The 26505-nt window shown below is 41.2% G+C and overlaps 2 protein-coding genes across 2 annotated transcripts in view; both read left to right on the forward strand.

The window, feature by feature from the left end:
* The window catches only part of LOC308375075 (anoctamin-4-like), a gene marked incomplete at its 3' end in the record, with an annotated part of 33498 nt that extends 27183 nt beyond the window's left edge, over nt 1-6315 (forward strand). The window contains exons 19-28 of the mRNA XM_080851118.1: nt 159-195; nt 658-769; nt 1506-1563; nt 1666-1763; nt 3860-4002; nt 4422-4574; nt 4797-4944; nt 5049-5168; nt 5374-5479; nt 6127-6315. Coding sequence (XP_080707244.1) covers nt 159-195; nt 658-769; nt 1506-1563; nt 1666-1763; nt 3860-4002; nt 4422-4574; nt 4797-4944; nt 5049-5168; nt 5374-5479; nt 6127-6315 — 1164 coding nt within the window. The remainder of the gene's footprint in view (nt 1-158; nt 196-657; nt 770-1505; nt 1564-1665; nt 1764-3859; nt 4003-4421; nt 4575-4796; nt 4945-5048; nt 5169-5373; nt 5480-6126) is intronic.
* A 2103-nt stretch (nt 6316-8418) lies between these two features.
* Nucleotides 8419-13083, forward strand: naf1 (nuclear assembly factor 1 homolog). The gene is made up of 9 exons (XM_080851188.1): nt 8419-8753; nt 8882-9548; nt 10070-10235; nt 10783-10876; nt 10997-11079; nt 11567-11727; nt 11927-11978; nt 12154-12238; nt 12427-13083. Exons 2-9 carry the CDS (start codon nt 8890-8892, stop codon nt 12789-12791), a joined length of 1665 nt encoding a protein of 554 aa, XP_080707314.1. The 5' UTR covers nt 8419-8753; nt 8882-8889; the 3' UTR covers nt 12792-13083.
* The last annotated feature ends 13422 nt before the right edge of the window (nt 13084-26505 follow it).

The raw sequence follows: 26505 nt of genomic DNA on the forward strand, positions 1-26505 counted from the left end.
CCACATGGTAGTGGCCGCCATTAGGAAATGGTCGTCCAGATAAATCGCTTGATTGAGTAGTGTGTTAGCTATATTGTTGTTCTTGGCGTAATTGTTTTTAGATTTGCATGCTTCTTCATGGCCTCTGTTTGTGTGTTTGTGTGTCTGTTTTTTCCCAGCTGTATGAAAAAGTTGCACTTCTGCTTACCAACTTAGGTAAGACATTAAGGGCAAGATATAGATGCCCTTTGTTTGTATATGTAAAATATTTACATATACAAATTTTGTATTTTAGCAATGTTTACACGGGTCTGATTCACTAAGTGAGGCAGTAAGTGTTCTGACAAGAGGAAGCCTGAAGTGACTTATCGCTATTTGCATGTCAAATAGTAAGTCAAATTGCATTTGGATAAGTTAAATAAAAAATGCAAATAAGGTAAAGCAATAACTTCTCTGTTCTCCTGAGTTAGCTCAGTTGGTCTGCATGCTGAAGGAGCCACAGAATCAAATGTCAGAGTTTAATAACTCATCCAAGATGATCAGCAGAGGCCTGATCACCTAGCAGCAAATATTTCTTCACAAAAGTATCAATGATTTATCAATGAATTAATAAATAGGTATTAGTATATATAGATATTGCTAAGTGAGCTAACTCCTAAAATCTTTTTGTACACACAGAGCAGCCAAGAACAGAATCAGAATGGGAGAACAGTTTCACCTTGAAGATGTTTCTCTTCCAGTTTGTCAATCTTAACAGCTCTACATTTTACATTGCATTTTTCCTTGGAAGGTAAGAAGTTACAGTTGAGTTGTACAACTCCTTATCAGAGGAATTGTTCAGTGTGTGAGAGGAGGAGGGAGACTAAGACACATACAGCTTGTCTACAGAACATATCTTACCAGTGTTCTCATTTAATGTAATTTTGGTCCTTAGGTATTTCAGAGGGAAATATTGCACTTTCTACCAGATTACATTCTTTTGAGAGCTTTAGTTTGATGAAGATTTTACACAATGGATAAAAGCTTTGAAAATACAACACACTATTAAAGATTAAAGCAGTAGTTTCCAACCTTTTTGGCTTCTGAAATCACACTAAAAGGAGTGTGTAGTCTGGGGGACAAATTTCAGATTTGTTAACAGCTCCAGCAAATAGTGATTTTCCCCTCTAAACTTCTCACATGGTTTCATTTAATTTATATCAAGTAGTTCAAACAATGTCCACCTGTAGCAGCTACAGCAGTTTATATGGTATATATACAGTACATATATATATAAACCTATATTGAGCTGCTAATACTTAAATTTAAGTAGGATTTGTAATGCAGGGCTGTATTGGTACTTGTACTTAAGTTAAGGATCTGAATAGGTCTTCCATCACCGATTACCAATAGCACTACTTGCGGTCCATAATGAAAGCAGTGCAAATTGTGGAATGGCCACACCTGGCAAGATCCAATGAACCAGATGTACGTTTTGGCCACAGATTCGCTCAATTTCCTGAAATACTTTTTTCCTTAACTGATAGGTTCACTGGTCGTCCCGGTGCCTACATTCGCCTTATTAATCGCTGGAAGCTGGAGGAGGTGAGCATTGTTACATCGTAGCACGGCATATTGATATATTATCGGTTCTTTAGACGTGCTTACAGGGTAACATGAGAAATCTGCCCCCCTCCCTCCTTTTAGTGCCATCCCAGTGGCTGTCTTATAGACCTGTTCATGCAGATGGGAATCATTATGGTGCTCAAGCAAACTTGGAACAACTTCATGGAGCTGGGATATCCGTGAGTAGGGTTGGCACGATAATCGATAGCATGCATAAGGAAAACCGCACAGCAAATCACCTTAAAAGCTTTAAACCATTAGCATTCTTTCACTATGCCCAACTCCATGACTGTTTACAATAAGCCAAGCAGTTCTCACTGTTACTACTGACTACGCTTTTGCACCCATTAGTGACTCAAATGCGCTACATAACACATCTGAAGCCTTTCCACTCGTTACGGTAGAACTTTTTTTGTAAGTAATGTCTTTGGGATGATACATTGGTATGTATCATTTGCATGATTGTTTCTTTCACTGACAAGTCTCGGTCCTGAAAATTCCATTGTCGTCCCAACCCTATCCATATGGTTTGATCAATGGTCCTCCGTTATGAATGATATGCTTTGGTCTCACTTGAAGCTGACTTACCATGCCTTTTTAGGGGAACTGCACTAATTATATTAATGTTTTATCTGTTTGTTTGTATTTTCTATGTTGAATATCCTCACCCTTCCGCAAACACACACATAGAGGCACATACATTCACAGCCGCACACATTCATTAAGGTCATTTAAGAAGTTTTAGGAGGGTAGGATTGTCACAGGTGAACTATTGGCCGATGACTGTGATAACTAATGATGTTTTACTGAAAATGCAATGTATAGTTTTTTTCTGATCAATAAAATTTGTTCTCATCTATCTTCAGTGTAGAAGACACGAACAGCCACTGACACTAATCCCTTCACATGTGATAATTGTCTTGGTGAAGAGATTCTGAATATTATAGCAACTATTAAGACCGGATTATAGTCAGTTTTAAACGCAATGCGTAAGCACGTAAAATACACAAGAGCCCCTTGCGCAGTTGCTTAACCCTCTTTACGTGCTTAAGTGCATCCCCCAAAATGTCTGACTATGCGACAAAGCTACTCCGGCCCCACGCACCTTGCAAAGACTGTGATTGGCCTGCTGACCACAGCCTTTCATGAGTCTCACGTTTCCGGTTTCATAGCATACTACAGTCTTTTAGACCCAGAATTTGTTTTAGTCATGATTAGCCTACAGACCGTCTCATAAGCCTCTTCTTGTGGATTATGAAGAAACATAACAGAAGAGGTCCGAAGACATGAACTCCTTTACAAACCCTCTTTAAACACTTATAAGGACGCTCAAATGACCGCAAATGTATGGAGAGACTATCCCATTCTCACAGGAGACATCACCCGCGATAGTTTTCACCAAACAAATACTTTCATATTCATTTTCCACCACTTGTAAGTCTTGTCATCCATTCATACTGACGTGAATCAATCAATTCCACCTTGAGGCAAGTTCGAGTTTGATAGAATGAGCCAGGTCTGCTCATATACAAAAGATAACATTAACGTGGAGTTAACTTGCAGCCAACACCATTGTATTACAAGCACTGACAACATACCCTCATGATGAGAAGGTACACCTGGCGATTCTCTCGCCGTTTACCTTTCACCTTTGAATAATGTAGGCTAACTCATAAACACATCGTTTTAAAGCGCTGTGGCCGTCATTAACAGATGTGTCAATAAACGAACTTCTGCATCATGTGATCTGTCTTTTTCGCCACTGGTACTGAATTGCCAACCTTTGTATTTTGTGTAACACATGTATTCATAACATCAAGCCTTTCGCCCACTACAATTTCATGCTCCAGTACCTGCTGCAATAAATACGCTTACTTCACTCAAAATAAATCCTACAGTTCTGGCGTTGATTTGCTTTGCAACACGCACAATCCTTAGGGAACATTAGGAACCTTAAGGAACCCTAAATCAAAACTTGTCTAAAACAAGTCCCTTGTGTAAATTACGTGCTTACGTTTCTGCGTCTAAAACGGCACAACCGGCCTTTAGCAGAGAGAATAATAATAAAAAAGGAAATTATTCATTTATCATCTATTTTCATTGAAAAAAAGTCTTGAATTAACAGGAATCAGGAAAACTGTTCTTGTTAAAGCAAAATCACAAATACATGTATAAAATAGTTATGCCTTGTTGGTCATCAAAGGTATTGAGATCACTGTCTCCTCACTTGGCCAGTTCGTCTTTGTGGACTCATGGGTGTTGCCTCTGCCTTTAGACTGATCCAGAATTGGTGGACGCGGAGACGCCTTAGGAGGGAGTTTGGCAAGAAGGCCATGGATGTCTTTCCACAATGGGAGAAGGACTACAATCTCCAGCCTATGAACACCTATGGCCTGTTTGAGGAGTACTTGGAAATGAGTATGTTATGTCTTGAATGAACATAAAGGAATGCTTACACTTCTTTGTTTTATTTTACTGAATTCATACTCAGTGTGAGAGTGACACTTCCCAGAAAGTCACATCCAAGGAAGATAGATCAAGACATTTACTTCATTGTTCCAAACAAAAACAAAAACTACGCCACTGGGGGGCACTGTGGCGCAAGCCGATAAGCCCCCCATTACGGCTTCATTGGCCACAGGGACACAGGTTCAAGTCTGGCCTGCTGTCGTTTCCCGGTCCTCTCCCCACCTCTTCTCCGCCACACTTCCTGGCATAACACGTCACTGTCCTGTCCACATAAAGGCATTAAAAAGCCCCCCCCAAAAAATTAAAGATAAAATAAATACGCCACCATAAGTGTTTCTGCACTTACATGTCTCGCACTGTTAACTCAGTTTTGCAGTTTGGCTTCACCACCATCTTTGTGGCTGCCTTCCCTCTGGCCCCTCTGCTTGCCCTCCTGAACAACATCATTGAGATCCGTCTGGATGCATTCAAGTTTGTCACACAGTGGCGCCGACCATTGCCCTCCCAAGACAAAGACATTGGTAAGAGCTATAGTTATGGTCGTCAGTGTTGTGGAGGAAATGAAAAGTCAGTCGCTGGGCTATTTGTCAGCAATGGTTTAATGTTAGAAAGTAGATCAAATCATGTCCCAATCAACTTCTCTCCTGTTGTCCTAGCATTCTAGATTATTGTATTCCAACTCCATCCATTTTATCTGTTGTTTCTGGTTGTTTTATTTCTAAAAAATATGTACTGTTATTTAGGAATCTGGTACGGCATTCTGGAGGGTATTGGCATCCTCTCTGTCATCAGCAATGCCTTTGTCATTGCAATTACCTCAGACTTCATCCCACGGCTGGTTTATGCCTACAAATATGGCCCTTGTGCTGGGCAGGGCCGTGCCGGCGAGAGGTGAGGGAGCAGTCCAGACTAGTGGAACACAGTTCTTAGGATGCACATGTTAGTATTTATTAAAGTTCTGCTCCTCACTGCTCTTCTCTTGTCCCGCTTTGTAGGTGTATGAGGGGCTATGTCAACGCCAGTCTCTCAATATTCCAGGTGTCAGATTTTGAGAGCAAGTCCCAGCCACGAACAAATGGCTCAGAACTGTTTGGGGAACCTGTGAGGTATTGCAGGTATGCCATCCTCTGTTTTATAAGTAATAACTTATAAGGATTACTGACAATTTGAATTGATATTTAGTACAACGAACATTTGAATGAAACATTTAGTTTTAAATGCTACTTTAGATTCATTTAGATAATAGATTACGTATAAATGGTAACCCAACTTCAGAAATAGTTTTGAGAACAGAAAGTTGTATTTGTTTACCCCTCTTAGATACCGTGACTACAGAGAGGACCACAACTCTGAAGAGCCATATTCTTACACACTACAGTTCTGGCATGTCTTGGCTGCTCGTCTGGCTTTTATCATTGTTTTTGAGGTTAGTTCCTTTTTAAAGACAGGAATGGAGACCTCAGAGAGGCAATGGTAGAAAAATCAGGAACAAAGTTTTATTTACAGTGATGTGCTTTAAGGGAGAGAGAGCATGGCTTTACAAAAAGATTTTGCTAGACTAGAACAGCTTCTGACTAGAACAGAGAGAGTCTCTATTTAAGAATTCTAAGTCTGACAGGACAGGCCTTTACCCTTCTTCTAATTCTAAGAAACATAAAGGCATATGAATAGAATAATAAAACATTAATATATACGAATCAATATATTAGTTCTGACTGGAATCTTTCTCACTTTCTATCAGCAAACAGTAACCTAGTCCAAGACATTACTGGTGATTTTGAGGTTTTATTTTTAAACTATTTTTAACTGATACCTCTGTATGTACGTATGTACATAAACACAGTTATCTGTGAGAGGTAGATCTTAGACCAAATGTTACACAAATATAGAATATGTTATCTCTAGGTGTGTATAGAGATCTTACCTAGAACTTGACAGTGGTACGTACTTCAGATAGCGATTGAATAGTAGGTCAAAAATAAGCAAAGTTTAGAGTATAGGTAAGTGAGAACATACCTTGGGCCTTCAACTATAACACTGAATTATTTCTTCTTTTTCCCTTTGTTGACACAGCACATGGTTTTCACCATCAAGAACCTCATTGCTTACCTGATTCCAGGCCTGCCAAAAAACTTGCGGGACCGCATGCGCCGGGAGAAGTATATGATCCAGGAGATCATGTATGAGGCCGAGCTGGAGAGGCTACAAAAGGAGAAAAATGAGAAAAAGAAAGAGAGAGTTCACCATAATGAATGGCCATGAGTATGTGCAAAAAAGGTTAAATCAGCCATCTTGTGATGACAGAAATAGGTGTAATCAGCCATCTTATGATGACAGACAGGTAAAGGTGGATCAGGGATCTTTGTATGATGAATGACCCGATTAGCACAACGGGGGAAATCACTCTCCTGTACTCTTTAATGCTAAAATACTGGATGATGATGATATTTGCTTGGTTTCAATAATTCAAATCTTAAGACGTTCATGTTTAACTGTATTTTTCGTTTAATTGTTTGTTTTGTAATACATTGCTTTGTTGCCACCCCATTGCATGTGGCCATCACGAGGGATGGCAGAGGACATAAACTGAACTTGACAATAAGGGCCAGAAGCACCAGGAAGTGGATTTAGTAATTACTCCAACCAAGGTGTCAGTTTTCTCTGGTGTGTAACTGAAATGTAGATGGTGGAACAGTGTCCTGAAATGTATACCTGCTTCACCATGACGTTGCAGGCTTTCCTCTTTAGGGACATGCCAGTATTTTTTTCAGACAATGAATGTACAGTATATGAGGAGGAATTACTATCTTGTTACAAAAGAAAATGTTCTCTCTTCCATTGTAAGTTGAGTAACAGATTGTTTACAATTTTCTCTTGTATCTATTCCTCGAGAATATAGGATAAAATGCTTTCAAATGGAGAACTATGTAGGTGAATGTATATAGTAGAAAGACAATTCCACTAGAAACCATATCAACAGTGCTTTGCTGATTTAGTTAAAGAAAAGCTATTAAAACTAGTTTCCACTTCAGATAAACTGTTGATATAGGAGATAAGAAGTACAATAAAGCTTTAGTGCAAGCATTTTGGCTGTCTCTTTTGAGGCAATCTTTAAGCTGATTTTTGAGTCATGCAAAGTCAGTCATTGATGCAAAAGGTCCAATCAGCTTTGTTGTTTGTCTATTTGCTTCTAGTACTGTCATAGTACCTGTCAACATGGAGGCAGAATACATACTATAAGAAAAGAAAAATAATAATTTGGGGATAGCATAGTAGCACAATACACCTGCTGTGAGGGGGCTGTTTTGTTTGTGTGAAGTATGTAGGTCATCTGAATAAAAAAGACTAAAGGAGACAGTTCTATGTGTCAAGTCACTTTAAGAATGATACCGACTTTTGATGTAATGTAGTTGTGTGTGTGTGTGTGTGTGTGTGTGTGTGTGTGTGTGTGCACTCACATGTGTGTAGTCCTAGTTTGCGGCGTGTTTATAGGGAAAATCCTGGCCTCTGTGACTCTGTGAGAATAATCATAGGAGTTAATGGAGTAACACAACCCAAGCCATAATGCATGCAGCAGTCAGAATTCTGAATAGAACACATGAGTCAGGGAGTTTATTTCCTGTGAAGTTAAAAACGTATTTCATTTGCTTCAATTACATGCCTCAATTTGATTTTTGCTATTGAGGGGGTCAGATAAGAAAGTGAAGATAATTGGCTATTGATGGACGCAGGCACCACTGTTCAGTCTTTCAGAGGAGTTGGGGGTCTTATTAAAAAAAAACATACATGAAGTGCTCATGAGGTTGATTTGTTGTTGTTGTTAAGTATTGTTAAGTGAAGTACAACAACTGTAAATAGAGTCAATGGTCAAGTACCACTGCCAGTGGATAGTGAGAGAGAGAGAGAGAGAAAAGCAACCATTTTTACCATGGGGTCCTCGATTGTATCAAACCATATTTTGGCATAGGTTTTAATTTGTCATTTGTTCACAGCAGTCATCGTTGTCAATAAAGACTTTCAATGCAAGTCACTTAAAACATGAGTCTTTTAAAATCACAGGAGCTTATATTTTGATATGTTATACCCCGGAAGTATATTCCATTCTGTTTCTGAAACAAGCCCTTAAACGTCGTTGTTCTATTATTTCATATATTAATTAAATGAAGTTCAATTGGTGGGGGAAAACATGTGCTATGTGAACAAAGGAAATTCAATACATCATTTATACGGGCAGTTTAGATAACACTAAATTACCATATATTTTTTTCAAAGACTCACTACCGCGCTGACTTTTATTTTGACATTCTCCCCAAACATTCTTGACCTGACATGCTGTCGAATAAACACGTGAAAGGTTCAGGACCAAGCACGACTGTAGTAGATACATTACACTTCAGTGCTAGTTCAGGTTGTTAAATGACAAAAAGCCACACACATAAAGATACATCATTACGGTCAGTCATGTAATTCCTTAAATGATCAGTTTGTTTTTACTGTGATCTGTCGGATATCCTTAACTATTCAGTTACAAATAATGTTCGGCACATAGCAGTTAGCAAGCTAACATCAGGCAAGTTGCCACTTGCACATGTAAAGTATAAGTAATAGACTAGTATCATTTTACAAGCTCCGCTGTTTGAAACCGCACGATTGTTGTGACAGCAAATCTCGAATTCCTGTTTGTATGCAATAGTCAAACGGTAAGTAATACATATTTGCAACTGTTTGAGTTAAAGTACCGTGAAATACGGAATATGGCTGACAAGTAAATGTAAGGCAGGTTATTTCATGAAACATTTAAAGTGTAAGTTTTTCTTTACAAATATAGTTCTAAAGATGGATGACGGCGTGGGTCGTGGAGATTCTGTACACCAAACTTTCGAAGAGACTTCATTGATCAACTCCAGTGCTCCAGCCATGGAAAATGTGCCTTTAGCATTAGATGATACCCATACTGAGAGTGGTACTAACCCAGCAACAAGTCCTGAGACCCAGCCTGCAACATCAGATGATATGGACACGACCGCCTCCACCGCTTTGGGAGTAATTGGTTTTAATTCCTCGTGTGATTGTCTGGAGCCTGAGTCAACAAGTGACAATAAAGACACCGAGATTCACATTGAGCCTGGAACTAAACAGGAGTATGTGGCTGTAGGCTCATCACAGGGTGCCTTGCCATCGGGTAAGACGGATTCCGACGTCTCAATCACTTCAAACTCTATCGAAGAAACAGTTATATTAAAAGACGACGTTGCCATCGCTCGTAATGACATTCTGTCAGAGCACAAAACGGAACAGGAAAACCCCCTGATTGTGTCGACAGAGGACATGGAGGTTTCTGTAACTAATGTTACACCAGAAGCAACTGACCCCTCTAAGATGGTGTCGCAATCTGCTGTGGCCTCAGTAACGAATCTTGAGTTCGTCCAGAAGTGCCAGGGACTGAGCAGCATCACTCAGTACAGAGGGGACAGTTCGGACGACTTATCAGACAGGTATGCAAAGTCCCACACACCTGACTGTCAGGTAGGCTGGTGTAATGAAGAGAAATACACATAGCATGATATCACAGTTCTTTTGCCTTGTCAAATTGGCTAAGGTTACAGGTGTCAAGACATTTTAAATTCAAATGATTAGCATTTAAATAAGGCTACACGTGAACCTTTTCATAGGCCATTTGGATAGCAAATTTTCCTTGTCATTGGTGGTGTTGTTGAGATGTTATTGCAAGACAATCGGCAGTAAATGTGACACAGGTTTTTCACCACACAGGATATAACTGGCAGAAGTGGTGAAATTATACACCTTTTATATACACAGATGGTTTGTATGTAATGGTGACATTACCAATAGAACTTTAATTTTGTATTTGGCATCCATAAATGACCACAAAAAAACAATCACAACTTGGCATGCCTAATTTATCATAGTAAATATTTGGTTAATAAAGACTTAGCCTTTCATTTATCCAACAATGTCTGATGTTAACTTGGATTTCTCCTGTTCTCTCCTTCAGTGATTCAGACTCTTCGTCGTCCTCATCTTCCTCTTCCTCATCTTCCTCCTCACTGTCCTCGCCTGGACCTCTAAACATTGTTTTGGAAGAGGACGACCTAAATGAAGGTGTTGGAAAAGCAAAGCCCACAGTGCCTCTCAAGACTCAAGATGAAGTTCTCATTGATGTAAGTGAGAACCATGTCAGGACAACTGGCTTAACCTTCTGATGGAACCCAGAACTCAATGCACAGCCGTTTCCAGACACTATCACATTGTACTCATTGTGTAGACACTGTACACCAGTGGCATTTCATCCCCTCCACAATTCATTTACAGCTGCTAAACAGCTGAAATCCCTGCATTTCCACTCATCACAATGGTACTCCACTGTGAAAGTACAAATCACTGTCATTCAGTTGCAGTTCAGTTTAATTTCATACCGCCACTAACAATTCATTTTGTATTCTGTTGTCTGGTACCTGACTAGGCTTCTCCTTTAAATGAGTGGACTCAAGCTTTCAGCTCTCAGAGTGAGGGACTCTAGCTTTCAGCTTTCATCATGGCAGAAGTTAGCATCTGTGTTTTGGATAATAGCGCAAAGTTACCCCCTTTCACTGTTTCATTCTCTCTCTCTCTCTCTCTCTCTCTCTCTCTCTCTCTCTCTCTCTCTTGCACGCTTTCTCGCTTTCTCTCCCCCTCTCACTTTCTATGCGCGTGTGGGGGTGTGTGTAGGAGCTGCCTGCAGTGGAGGACCTACAAATCAGTCTTCCAGACGACACTGAGCTCAAGCCGATGGGACTCATCTCGAGCATCGTTGAAAAGTTGGGTATGTTCATGTTTTAATTATATCTTTAACTGTCACTTTAATTGGATGGATGTTAACTTTTTTGCGAAACAGTAGTTGGCATGTCTGTGATTTCTAAAGCTCTTATGTCTTACTCTGTAGTGATTGTGGAGTCATTCAAGGATGCCCCTCCTCTCAATGATGACAGTGTTATATTCAATAAGAACAGAATGGGCATTGGAAAGGTGAGAAAATACTAAACTTCATTTTAGAGTTAATTAATTCATCATATTTTACTTACAGCACTCATCGAACAGCAGCCTAGTGCCTAGTGGGTAGATTTTTTAACGAATAGGTCTAATTTTATTAAAGGAAATTGGGTCACTAGTATGGACTTATTGTATAGCGTGAGATGAGCACATGTATTTGCCAAATGATGAAGTATGTCCATGTGAAACTGATTTTGAACACAGAATATGAGAATAATGAACAGCCACATACTTGGACAAAATGCTAGCAGCGATTGCTCTCAATTCTCATTTTTTTTTGTATGGACTTGGGAGTTGATGGTTTTGTCTTTATGCACAGGTGTTTAATGGACTTGAGAGTCTTTATGCACAGGTGTTTAATGGACTTGAGAGTCTTTATGCACAGGTGTTTAATGGAATTGAGAGTCTTTATGCACAGGTGTTTAATGGACTTGGTATCTGATGGGCTTGTCTTTATGCACAGGTGTTTGAGGTGTTTGGACCTGTGGTGCAACCATTCTATGTGCTGAGGTTTAACTCTGACACGGACATCACAGAGAAGGATCTCAAGCCAAAGGACACGGTCTACTTTGCCCCGGAGGTGAAGGACTTCACCGCCTATATCTTCACAGAGAGGCTCAGACAGTAAGCTCCTCAGTTTCCAAAGCACATAGTAGACCTCTACCCATGTCAGATCTGGGAACAACCATAGCTTTGCTGTAGAGAGCTGAAAGCCATTGGAATGTGATTAGTGTGATCCCTATTAATAGTCAGTATTGAGCTTACCCTTTATCAAGAGACATTTTTGAGTGGAATGTCTCACTAATCACTTGTGTCCCTTTAGGCTAAAAGGATCTGATGCCTCCTGGAAGAATGATCAGGAGCCCCCACCAGAGGTTTGTTCACATAGTTTGCTTTTCAGACTTGGTGTTAGACATTATAGGGTTTGTATGGTGGATACTTAATGCTGCCATTAGAACTTAACTTGCACTTACAGGAGTTACATTCCTGCACTTTTTAGGCTTTTATCATGCTTAAGAGGAGGTGTGAACTTCTCTGTCTTTCTTAAAGGCTGTAGACTACAGCGATGATGAGAAGGAGCAATTGGCCAAACGGAAGCTTAAGGAACAGAGGCAAGGAAATGCAGAGACTAATGGTAAGTCAAAAGCAGCCAGGCACCCATTCTACATGGTTATTCTCTGTAGAATCCTACAAATGGGAGACTCCCATGTCTCAGGCACCCATTCTACATGGTTATTCTCTGTAAAGTCCTACAAATGGGAGACTCTCATGTCTTGTGCACCATACCCTGGACTTTCTAATATTTTCTTTCCTCTTCTGCAGAGGGTGATAAGGAGAAGCAGAAACCAAGCAACAAAAGACCCCCCAGACGAGAGCCACGCCAGGCCTGGGGCCAGCGCTCCAGGGGCTCCCCCAGTTCCCGAGGCGGGCCAGACAGCCCCAGAGCCATCTATCAGCACCACCACCCAAACCCACACTTCCGTCCTCCTCCTCCCATGGACAGTGGCTACAACCTTCACCCCCCATATCCCCCTCCCTTCCAGGCTCCTCCGCCATATTATCCCATGTACCCAGGGCCACCCCCAGCCCACATGCCCTGGCCCCCCCACTCCTTCCCAGGAATGTACATGCATCCACCTCCACCACCTCCTCCCCCACACCCTGGCAACCAGCACTGGCCAAACTGAAGTTGCTTTGCTATACCGGTGCACTATAGGTTATAGGCACTTTGAATTGTTAAGTCCAAAAGACATTGGTTGTAGCTGCAAGCATGTGCATAGTATGTTTGGGTAAATCCACATTTTTATTTTCTTCCTACCCAGAAACTGTATGGCCAGTCAGATCTTTGAGCCACTTTACTTTTGTTATGAGAAAATGGGTACAAAATGAACAGTCTTAACAGATGTGTATGTAGTGGTGGTCAATAATACATTTTTATATATTTTGTCTGTGTGACCATGAATAAATCTTTGGACTTTGTGTGTGCAAATCCATAAGCGTTTTTCTATGCAATATATAATACAATTCGTTTTTGTGAGAGAAATATACATAATGTAGTTGTGTATATTTACAGAATGAATGTACAGTCTGGAGAGTGTGTTTTTCCTTTTTGTTTTTGCATTGTAAATCAGTGAAATGGACATTTGAATGCAATCCAGACTTGCCTACGGGTGTTCAGTAGCTGTTTTAGACAGTCGTGCACTAAAGCCCATGATTCAAACACTGTCTGGCGACTGAGTGACCATGCAAGAAGGAGACTAGTAAGAGAGGCCACCAAGACACCTATGACTACTCTGAAGAAGTTTCAAGCTTCAGCAGCTGGTATGGGAGAGACTCTGCATACAACCACTGTTGCCTTGGTTCTTCACCAATCAAAGCTTCATGGAAGAGAGCCACTGTTGAAAAAATGCTCCACTTTGGTCTCATCAAACCACAGAACCTTCTTCCACTTGACCATGGAGACTCCCACGTGCCTTTTGGCGAACTGTAGTCGATCCTTTTTTTCAACAGTGGCTCTCTTCCATAAAGCTTTGATTGGTGAAGAACCCAGGCAACAGTTGTATGCAGAGTTTCTCCAATCTCAACTGCTGAAGCTTGAAACTCCTTCAGAGTAGTCATAGGTCTATTGGTGGCCTCTTAGTCTCCTTCTTGCACGGTCACTCAGTTTGTGAGGACGGCCTGATCTAGGCAGATTTACACATGTGCCACAATCCATCCAACAGAATTCAAGGGGATGTTTAGTCTCTTGGACATTTTTTTTGTATCCTTCCCCTGACTTATACTTTTCAACAACCTTTTCTCTGAGTTGCTTAGAGTGATCTTGGGTCTTAATGGTTTAACAATAGCAAGGAATACTGATTACTGAATACTGACCAGTGAATGGACCTTCCAGGCACAGGTGTCGTTATACTACAATCACTTGAGACACATTCACTGCACACTGATCCCCATTTCACTAATTGTCAGACTTCTAGCACCAATTGGCTGGACCTCTGTTGAATTAGGTGAGTCTATATAAAGGGGGTGAATACTTATGCAATCACTTATTTTCATTACATATTTTTATTTAATTTACATAACTGTGTAGAAATCTGTTTTCACTTTGACATTCAAGGGGGCTTTTTTGTGATTTTTTTTTGTCCAAAAAGCCAACTTATATTGACCATGACTGATTTATAAAAGCAATAAAAGGGTAAAACAAGGGGGTGAATACTTATGCAAGGCACTGTAGATACATTTTAATTAATCCCGTGAGGGAATTTCAATTATCAAAGCAGCAAGGTAGTAGGAATAGGATTCAAGTATAAACATACATTTATTTTTTATTTAATTTTTTAATATGGATTGCCACCGATACCCAATCTACAAATGTCTTCAATATCGGTACCGATACAAATATCGGATTGGTGCATCCCTAGTAAAATATACATAACGTATTTGTGTATATCTACAGAATGAATGTACAGTCTGGAGAGTTTGATTTTCCTTTTTGTTTTTGCATTGTAAAACAGTGAAGTGGCCATTTGAATGCAGTCCAAACTTTCCTGCAGGTGTTCAGATGCTGTTTAAGAAAGTTGTGCACTAAAGCCCATGATTCAAACACTGTCTGGCGAGAATGAGGGCAACACCTGTCTTTGTTCTTTGTGTGGTCTTCAGTGGACTAGCCCTTGGAATGCGGGTCCGGAAGCATTTCTTGGTGGATCTTCGGATGACCTGGAAGGAGGCTCAGAGCTACTGCAGACAAAATTACAGTGACCTGTCCACCATAATAACCCACTCGGAAAACCAAATCTTGAAGGACGCCTCAGTGCAGCAAACTTCTGCCGAACGCGCTTGGATTGGTCTGCACAGATGTCGCCCCCAGTCTGCTGAGACATGTACAGCTTCACCCTGGAAGTGGTCAGATGGAGATGTGTTCACTTACCATAAGTGGGGACCTTCGGAGCCTAACTCTGGGGCTAACTCTGAATCCTGTGTTGAGCTGTTGCAATCGAATGGGACGTGGAATGATCAGTCCTGTAACCAAAAAAGGGCATTCTTCTGTTTCAAGTGGAGCCCTGAGATCCTCCTGGTGACCGAGAAGATGTCCTGGGAGGAGGCGCTGCTCTACTGCAGGGAAAAGTACACTGACCTGGCCAGCCTGCTCACCGACGCGGAGATGGCCTTGGCAGACAAGAAGGTTAGCGACGCCAATATCACCCAGGTGTGGACCAGCCTGCGTTTTCTGGCAGGCGAGTGGCTGTGGGTGAGTGAAACTCAGGAGGAGGTCCAGAAGTTTACACAGGGGAACCTGACCAGCTGCCCAGCACATCCTTACAGCTGTGGCGTTCGCAGTCCTAATGGCAGCCGCTGGGAAAACCAAAACTGCCAGGAGAAGCTAAACTTCCTCTGCTATAGGGTTTATGGATTGAATGTATCTCTTGTGTGATGTCAGCAGAACCCCTTATGTCACTGGTAGATTGCACTGCTCATTGGCACTGCATAGCATCTGTTTTTGCTGTAATGTTGAGTAGTCGAGTAACTATGGATTTCTGTTTGTAAAGTTGTGGTGTGTAATTAGCCATTCATATATTAAGTGACAGCCTTTTTGTATTTCTTTGCCCATCTTGAGATGGCAGGGTAACAAAGTGCAGTTGTCAGCCAATAAAAGTACAATTAAATACATCACTATGTTCACATCTTATCAGTGTTGGGCAAGTTACTGAAAATTAGTACTTAGTTACAGTTACTAGTTACTTCTTTTAAAGGTAATTGAATTACTTCCCAGTTACTGTATATCAAAAGTAATTAGTTACTAGGGAAAGTAACTTTTAAGTTACTTTTATATCTGCTTTTAATATAATGAATATGAACAGTACTGAACAGTCAAACCCAATAAACATATATATTTTGTACCTAATTATTTTAAACAACAGGGCAACATGCCTTCAAATCAAGCAGTAGTACAAAAGTCCCTTTTAACACTTACTTAACACAAAATAACTGTCTCAGTCATTTAACAGTGTTTTTTTTTTTTTTACTACATTAGTGATTGGCTTACAGTATTAACACCATATAAAAAGTAGGGGGATAAAAAATAATCAATTAGTGGTTCAGTTCACAAAATACCCTGAAACACCCACACAGTATTCACAATATGCTAAATATATAATTAGAATAATATCTTTCTAATACATCCTAATCGCTGGCAATCCCCACCCTGATCAAGGTAGGAACTGTTTATAAGTTCCCACTGGTCCCGGTGGTGCTTCTTTCGCCGTTGCCCGACAGCCAAGATGACTGAGGACACGAACACCTTATACAGTTGGTAATAGATTCCACGCGTTTTCTGGTTAAACAATAAATGTTGGAAACCACGATCGGTGTCCTAGCCTTCATTCCATATGTATGCGCGATTGTATACAAGTGCAATGAATGTGTGTTAGCGGCCGTGGAGAATGGGAGAAATAATTGCGGTTGTATATCCGTGTGTGAGTGCGTGCGTGATTGTATGCAAGTGCAATGTGTGTGTGTGTGTGTGTTAGCAGTCCTGGAAAATGGGAGACAGTTGCGTATGTACAGCCTTGTGCGTGTCTTTGTGTGTGTGTGTGCATGCGTGCGTGATTGTATGCAGGTGCAATGTGTGTGTGTTTGTGTGTGTAAGCGGTCGTGGATCTGGGTAGCAGAGTGTCTTTCATGTGCGGTCGCACTGGTCCTGCGACGTCAGATCAGAAGAAGCTAAAGTAGGTCTATCTTGTCTTCTTGTCTGCAAGTGTTAATTTTCCACAAAAGATAGTAACGCGGGTAACGAACTCATTTAGATTGCAGTAACTGTTACTGCGTTACTCGATTTAAACAAATACTTAGTTACATGCTCGTTACCGCTAAAAGTAGTGGAATTACAGTAACGCGTTACTTAGTAACGCGTTATTCCCAACACTGCATCTTATGACTTAAATTTGTTCAATTTATTCGTGTAACTGCATGACACCCGAAAGCATCTTCGAGGTCAATGGATGTATGTAGGCCTATAATATCCGTGCCCAAATAAGTTGATTGTTAAAGGATGTATTTTGCTGGTTTTCAATTTTATATTACCTTGGACCCAAACTATATCAAGCATATGGGGAACATGGTTTACTCTTATTTCACCCAGTAGGACGCAGCATTAAACTAACAAAGTAGTAGACGGTCTAACTCCAGCCAAGACTGCCGAATCAAGTGAATAAAAAGTTCAAAGTACTTCATTTGTCATTGTCACAAAAACAATGAGACCGTAGAGGCAGCAACAGACAGCTTACAACCTTAAATTGCTGTTGACATTAACTGCCACAGCTTAATGATAATAATAACAATTAATAAATAGATAAATAAATATCCCTGAGTAAATTAAAACATAAATATATATATACATTGAAGTGCATCAATAGTTGCAGGGTAATTAGTGTTAGAGTGCAGTCCATGGGGGCGGGGGGAGGTTTTGGGTGAGCTGTTGGGAAGCCTTATTGCCCAAGGATAGAAGCTCTTTGCCATTCTGGAGCTAGCGGTAGAGAGGTAGAGGCAGGAAGAGGAAGTGCAAGTTAGGAAAGGAGGTGCTCTCTGAAGAGTTGGGTGAATCTTATGTAATGTTTGTGTATCCCTTCGCCAATTGGTTAAATGAAAGGGTTTTTGTTGAGGGCCTTAGTGTGAAAGCACACACTGTACCATCATGGTCACTTTCAAATAGACATGCCATGTTTGCAATGGCTGAAAGGACAGCACAAACACCATCCGATAAAGTCATCCGATAAAGTCTCTTCTTTTATTTGACATTACGCACACTCACAAACACACAAATGTTGGAGACAGTACTCCACATTCATGACAAGGGCTTTCTTAAATCACAATGTGTAGATAAAACCAAACAAATCAAAATACATTTCCACAAACACGATATGCATTAAAAACAAGAAAATGAGAAATAAAAGATCTTGAGAAATCATAAATAAATTTCAGCTCTGTGATACTGGACAATATATTTATTAGTTTAGAGTTTGGCATGAATGGATACTGTCCATGTAGGCTATTTGTTAAACTTTTAGTACGTCAAGTCAGTAATTTGTCTTCATAAAAGGAAAGGAGTCATGCTGCTAAATGCTTGTGCTTTGTGCCACTTAAGCCTTAATAATACCTCACAAAGAAAATCTTGACCAACCGCAAAAATCATGACAAAGAGCTTCATATATAAAACATACACAAAAGTACTCTATAAATATCAGTCTCGACTCACCCCTCCAGAACATGTTAGCTAGTAAGACAAGCTTAAGGTTAAAATGATCCGTCAGATCAGCTATCAAGTCTTTAGCTTTAACATTAAGCTTTCCACAGGCCTTAAAAGATGCTGCAACAAAGGGTAACATTTTTGCGTAAATTCAAGCACCCCGAATACTATGATATACCCAAGCCACACCCTTGGAAGTCCATAATCTTCAAGAACTGTTATCAGATTTTAAGCCTAGAAAGTTTGAAGGAGCTAGCCTAAATGCTTTTCTAGTAATAGCAATCTGAAAATGGCTCTTCAGAAAACGCTGCTAAAAAGTGTCTTAAGTACAGGCACTCCCTCCCCCCTAAAACATCTTTTTGCGAAAAAAAAAAAAAAACCATTGGGAGTAGAGAGCTAATATTTGGGACTTTACCTATTAGGAAGTGTGTGAACAACCTAGAATTATTTTTGCCAAATCTGTTACTCTGAAAACCACATCCTATACAAAGCCTAAGTGCAGCATCCTTCTGCCAATAGCGCTTGGATTGGTCTGCACAGATGTCACACCCAGTCTGCTGAGACATGTACAACTTCACCCTGGGAGTGGTCAGATGGAGATGTGTCGGCTTACCGTAACTGGGGACCTTCGGAGCCTAACTCTGAGGCTAACTCTGAATCCTGTGTTGAGCTGTTGCAATGGAGTGGGATGTGGAATGATCAGTCCTGTTACCAGGATGACCACCGATGAAGAGATGGCCTTGGCAGACAAGACGGTTAGCGAAGCCCAGACCGCCCAGGTGTGGACCAGCTTACGTTTTCTGGCAGGCGAGTGGCTGTGGGTGAGTGAAACTCAGGAGGCCGTTGAGAAGTGTACACAGGGGAACCTGTCCAGCTGCCCGGCACATGCTTACAGCTGTGGCGCTCGCAGTCCTGATGGCGACCGCTGGAGGAACCTTAACTGCCAGGAGAAGCTAAACCTCCTCTGCTATAGGTTGATGTATTTCTCGTGTGATGTCAGCAGGAGCCTAATAACACTGGTAGATTGCACTGCTAATTGGCACTGCAAAGCATCTGTTTTTGCTGTAGTAATGTTGTGAGTCGAGTTAGATTTCTGTTTGTAAAGTTGTTCTGTAATTAGCCATTCGTATTTTAACTGACACACTTTATGTATTTCTTTTCCCATCTTGAGATGGCAGGGTTAAAAAGTGCAGTTGTCAGCCAATAAAAGTACAATTAAATACATCACTATATTCACATCTTAAGACTTTTAAATGTGTTCAAATCATTCCTGTAACTGCATCTTAGAGGTCAATGGATGTATGAAGGCCTATAATATCCATGCCCAAATACATTGCTTGTTAAAGGGTTTTTATGTAACCTTAAACTAGGACAAGGCAAAGCATATCAAGCATGTGGGGAAATGTTTAGTAATTTGTATTTCACCCAATAGGAGGCAGCATTAAACTGACACAGTCTAACTCCCCCCCAAGACTTTTCCCAATCAAATGAATGCACACACCTAGGCCCAAAATAAATATTTAATCATAAAATAACCATAATTCGAGATTAAGGAAACGTGCCAAACTGAAATACTGGCGTCTCCGACAACAATGCTACAGCCAGTATATTCTCCTTTCAAAATGTATGTTCCGGAGCGGGAAATCTGTGGCCCTGTGTAATTTCGCCTATTACCCATTTCTCCAGTACCATTTCAAAACCCGGGGTTGCCAGATAATAACGCGAACGTCATGAAAGTCTTCAAACAAACAGCACCAACATAAATAATGTTTGATTCTACCAAAAAAGCCTTGGCATAAAAAGCTGCATGACCAAAGACGTGGTAAAATGCAGGTAAGTACTAGCCTGACGATGTCATACTCATGATTCTAGTCAGAATATGAGTCTGATACCGAACCTTTGGGCTGTGATTATGGGGCGTGTTTCAACGAACCAGGAAAGAAAATGCCTATTCGCTGAATTGGATACCTAGAACCAATCAGAGCAACGTAGTAGCCTATTACCATCTGATAGATTAAACTTTTACCTGATCCCGTAGGAAGGACGCCAAAAACATCTTTTCAATCGACAAATGCCTTGATCGCATTTCTCTGTTCCTCTTTCAAAATGAATGCGCTTTCAATGTCTGTTGAGATATGCCTGCTCACGTTAATTAATTAGCATTAAGGCTACAAGCTACAGTTGGTTTCAATGGGTTTTTTGTGTACACGTTAGCAATGATCTAACAATAATGGTCTAGAGAGCTTTAGTTAAGACAAACAATACTCTGCAACATTCGTGTTGCACATGCACAACTAACCGAGTCAATGTAGACATTAAAAAGTCGTGTAGATAGCTTAATTCACATAAAATATTCCCCACTAAGCACCCGAGACGCGGCCATCTTGGTCGGAGTTTGAATCTACCGGTTAATTCAACTCAAGCGTTGGTATCTGTCCATCAACGTATAAAGCCCGCCCTGACAATTTGATTGGTCCGGTTTTATCCGACCGATGAAACTCTCTCCCAATTAGCCCAGAGCCAGACCAAATCTCCCTGACCAAAAATGTTGTGGGCTGGGTCTGGGCTGGTATCCAGGCTAGGTAAGTACTGGATATGCATTTGAAAGATGGAGAGAAAGCCCAATAGTTTTGAGAGACCGATGCCAAGTTGGGTAATTTTCTCCTGAACAGGTAAGTATTGAGTTTCAGCTAAGGTTAGCTAATCCTAACTAATTTATCATTGCTACTAATAGGAATGGGCATTTAGTTTCAACATTACAGTACCAGTGTGCAGCTGGGTTATCAAGGCAGCGAGCATTTGAGACACACCTGGTGAAATGATCCCAAGTAGGTTGAAGCCTTAACGAAATGATAGATACTGCCATCAGTCATACCAGAGCAGAGGAGCGACTGTTACCTACCTCTGTAACAAGCAGCCTGACAGAAATATAGCCTACAGCAGAAACACATTTTTCCCTATTGCCTATTTACCAATGCGATTACTCTATAGTTGCGCAAATATTGACGTCCAAAAAGAGTGATGTTACTCATGCATGTTTAGCAAGTCAGACCTCTGAGCCACTTTACTTTTGTTATCAGAAAAAGGGTACAAAATGAACAGTCTTAACAGATGTGTAAGTAGTTGTGGTCAGTAATACATTTTGATATATTTGGTCGGTGTGAATAAATCTTTGGACTTTGTGTGTGAATATCCATATGCGTATTTCTATGCAATATATAATTCAATTATTTTTTGTGAGTAAAATATACATAATGCATTTGTGTATATTTACAGAATGAATGTAGAGTCTGGAGAGTTTGATTTCCTTTTTCTGTTTTGCATTGTAAAACAGTGAAATGGCCATTTGAATGCAGTCCAGATTTGCCTACATGTGTTCAGTTGCTGTTTAAGACAGTCGTGCACTAAAGCCAATGGTTCAAACACTGTCTGGCGAGAATGAGGGCAACACCTGTCTTTGTTCTTTGGGTGGTCTTCAGTGGACTAGCCTTTGGAGTGCGGGTCCGGGAGCATTTCTTGGTGGACATTCGAATGACCTGGAAGGAGGCTCGGAGCTACTGCAGGCAAAATGACAGTGACCTGTCCACCATAATAACCTACTCTGAAAACCAAATCCTGAAGGAAGCCTTATATAAGCATCCTTCTGCCATAAATGCTTGGATTGGTCTGCACAGATGTCACCTCCAGTCCGCTGAGACATGTATAACTTCACCCTGGGAGTGGTCAGATGGACATGTGTCCAGTTACCGTTACTGGAAACCTTGGCAGCCTGACTCTGAGCCTAACGCTGAAGTCTGTGTTGAGCTGTGGCAATGGACTGGGAAGTGGAATGATGAGTACTGTTACAACAAAAATGCATTCTTCTGTATGAAGCGGAGCCGGGAGATCATCCTGGTGACCGAGAGGATGTCTTGGGAGGAAGCGCTGCTCTACTGCAGGGAAAAGTACACTGACCTGGCCAGCCTGCTCACCGATGCGGAGATGGCCTTGGCAGACAAGAAGGTTAGCGACGCCAATATCACCCAGGTGTGGACCAGCCTGCGTTTTCTGGCAGGCGAGTGGCTGTGGGTGAGTGAAACTCAGGAGGAGGTCCAGAAGTTTACACAGGGGAACCTGACCAGCTGCCCAGCACATCCTTACAGCTGTGGCGCTCGCAGTCCTGATGGCGACCACTGGCGGAACCTTAACTGCCAGGAGAAGCTAAACTTCCTCTGCTATAGGGCTTAGGGACACAACACAGGGTGTTGGTGTAGTGAGGGTACTTCTTGTGTGATGCCAGCAGTAGCCTAATGTCACTGGCAGATTGCACTGCTCATTGGCACTGCAAAGCATCTGTTTTTGCTGTAGTATGGATTTCTGTTGTGGATTTCTGATGTTGTGTAGTAAACCATTCAAACTTTTAGTGACAGCCTTTGTGTATTCATTTTTCCATCTTGAGATGGAGTGGTTTCAAAGTGCAGTTGTCAGCCAATAAAGGTCAAATTAAAAAAATCAGTTCATAGTTACACATCTTATGACTTTAATTTGTTCAATTCATTCCTGTAACTGCATGACAACTGAAGGCATCTTAGAGTTCATTGGATATATGTAGGCCTATAATATCCAAGCCCAAATAAGTTGTTTGTTAAAAGGTGTATTTTGCAGCTTTTTAATGTTCTGCTACCTTAAGCATGGAGGGACTTTGATACAACCCAAAAGCATCTCAAGCCTGTGGGGAAAGGTTAAGTAATTATTTTACCACCCAGTAGGAGGAAGTAGTAGTACACTCCAGCTAAGACTTTTCCTAATCAAATTAATGCAAACACACCTAGGCCCAAAATAAGTACTTGACCATGATATGTCATCTGAGATTAAGGAAACGTGCCAAACTGAAACACTGGCGTTTCCGACAACAATGCTACAGCCAGTATATTTAAAATTTCTGTTCCGGAGCGGAAGATCTGTTGCCCTGTGTAATTCCGCCTTTTGCCCATTTCTGCAGTACAGTACCATTTCAAAACCCGGGGTTGCCAGATAAGAACGCCAACGCCATGAAAGTTTTTAAAGAACATCACCAACATAAATAATGTTTGATTCTACCCGACCAAAAAAGCCTCGGCATCTTTCAAAGAAGCTGCATGACCAGAGACCTAGTAAAATGGGGGTAATACTGGAAATGCATTTGAAAGATGGAGACAGAGCCCAGTAGTTTTTAAGGTTGATGCCATGCCACACTTTCTTCTCTCTGTTGCTCTTTATCTAGATCCTCTGCCTCTTGTTCCAGCGACCTGCTCTCCCAACACTCTCCAATATTTTGAATTTGTAATGCGGTATCGATTTTTAGACGTGTGGCTTCCAGGCTAAGCAAATAATGTCTTAATCTGAGTCCTTTCCTCTGGGCTCCAAACTCTGTCCCTTTTATCGCTCTTGTTTTGCACAGACTGCTCTTCATGGACACTCTCATTGCAACCTCAAACATCTCAAATGCCAAACATGTGGACATGTTTGAGTACCACAGGATCCAGACATCCATTCCTCAGCATGGAGCGAGTCACTCAAGGCAGCACTGCACAACAAAAGCCTCACCCCAGGGCATGAAACTGCCCACAGTGTGCACTGCATTCATCCATCCATCTCCTCTTCCTCACGTCACTTAATCGGAGCTAAACATGTAGGCCTATGGGTTGTCATGTCATTGACATGTGCATTCCCATGTACATCTTGATCTAAAACCCTATATGTGTCTGTAATGAGTAAATAAAGGACACATTTGATTGTTGATTTAGTATGCATAGGAGAAGTAGGATTGACTTTTGAAATGTGTTCATTTTCACTTATAAGCTAATGATTTGTTGTCATGTACAATACAGCTGACAACACTTGTCTCTACACAGTATGACTGCATGTTTTGCAACAGTGGACCCATGATTATATGAATTTACATTATCATTTAGCAGACGTTTTTATTCAAAGCGACATACATAGGAGAAAACAATCAAGCTACGTGCAAAAGAGATCAAGTGTAACAATAAATATTACTTTACATAAGGAACACAAAGTGCAGGAATGTTACTGTAGTTAGTAGGTACTGTGAGTTAAGTACTAGTTAGAAGATAGCATTAGAGGAAGATAAGGAGAGGTAGAGGAAGGAAGAGGAAGTGCAAGTTAGGAGAGGAGGTGCTCTCTGAAGAGTTGGGTGAATCTTATGTAATGTTTATGTCACCCTTGCCAATTGGTTAAATGAAAGGGTTTTTGTTGAGGGCCTTAGTGTGAAAGGACACACTGTACCATCATGGTCACTTTCAAAGAGACATGCCATGTTTGCAATGGCTGAAAGGACAGCACAAACACCATCCGATAAAATCTGTTCTTTTATCACAAACACACAAATGTTGGAGACAGTACTCTACATTCATGACAAGGGTTTTCTTAAAGTGCTGGAAAAGGTTGACATACTCAAGACTATATTTCAATGACGCTACATAAAAATCACAATGTGTAGCTTTCACCACACATCAACATCCATTTCCACACATAAAAACAAGAAAATGAAAATAAAAGGTAGAATGCCCAAGTGGAATCCTCCAGGTAAAACTAGAGGGAAATCATTAAAATATTGGCCTAAGAAACATATTGCATGATTTTAAATTATACTGGATTAAAAAAAAGGCATTGCAGCATTTGAAAGGTCTGATTTTTAATTTGTTAACTTATTGGTGCCAACAGGTCAGGTTGGCAGGAGTCCTGACACTTTTCAAGATGTCAACGTAAAGTCTCCAGGTCAGGCCCTACGTTAAGGACTCTCCCGTTTGGCAAGGGTGAAACCCCTCCATCCAAACGCTGCTGCTCACTGACAGGTGGCATCCAGCCAACGGATACATTCAACCACAGCCTATGGAACTGTCTGTCCCCAAAAGTATGTCATCTGGATAAGTCTCAAATAGCCACACAGCTGTACGCAGTAATAACAAAAGCACTGAAAGATAATAATAATAATAATACATTTTATTTGTATTGCACTTTACATCATACAGATCTCAAAGTGCTACATATTCACAACACAAAAACAACAACAACAATGAACATAATTAGCAGAAAGCTTTTGAAAAAAGATAGGTTTTTAGGCCTTTTTTAAAAACGTCAGTAGACTGTGGGGCCCTGAGATGGTCAGGGAGGGCATTCCACAGCCTTGGGGCAGCAGAGGAGAAAGCCCGGTCACCCATGGTGCAGAGCTTAGTTCTGGTGGCTTGAAGGGTGTTTGCAGATGCAGAACGGAGGGAGCGTGAGGAGGTCTGGTTACAGTTACTTGGAGGCAGCTCGCAGCACTGGCCGTGGTGGTGGCCTCGCTGTCATCCATCGACAGGACCTGGAGTTGTTCCCCATCCCACTGCCTACAACATCCTCCTGTGAGTGTCTTGCTTTTAAATGTAAGCCCCCTTTTCCCATGACTGTTATCCTCATCTACCGGCCTCCAAAACCCAACTCTGCTTTCATCCCAGAAATGTCCGATCTCCTCACAACACTCTGTACTACCTCTGCCAACATCATAATCCTGGGAGATCTAAATATTCATGTTGACACCCCTTCATGCCACTCAGCTGCTGACTTTCTTCAACTGTTGGACTCTCTTGACCTACAACAACATGTTGATGTTCCCACACATTCCAGGGGACACACACTTGACCTGGTCATCTCTAACTCCGCCCCCCTCAGAAACTTACAGGTTTATGATCTTGGTGTCTCCGATCACAAGGTTGTGTCAATGGAGCTGTCTTTTCCTTCCCCCCTCTCAAAACCCAAGCGGCAGATCCACTTCAGAAACCTAAAAAACATCAACGTGGATGCCCTGGCCCTGGACCTTCAACTTCTCTCCTCGGGCTCTACTGACTTCCTCTGTGTTGCTGACTCAGTAGATCACTACAACCAGTCTATGAGCAGTCTTCTGGATCATCATGCCCCTTTAAAATCTAGGTCAGTTTCATTTTTGCGCTCGACACCCTGGTACACCTGCGAGCTGCGGAAGATGAAGACGGCTGGGCGTGTCCTTGAAAGGCGGCTCAAGGCCTCTGGACTGACTGTTCATAATCAAGCTTACAGGGAACACAGGAGGGCATATGCAGATGCTCTGAGGGATGCACGGTCCAAGTACTACTCTACCATCATCAACAACAGCCCTGGTAGCT

Source organism: Sprattus sprattus (genome assembly GCF_963457725.1).
Source record: "Sprattus sprattus genome assembly, chromosome: 14".
Lineage (NCBI taxonomy): Eukaryota > Metazoa > Chordata > Actinopteri > Clupeiformes > Clupeidae > Sprattus > Sprattus sprattus.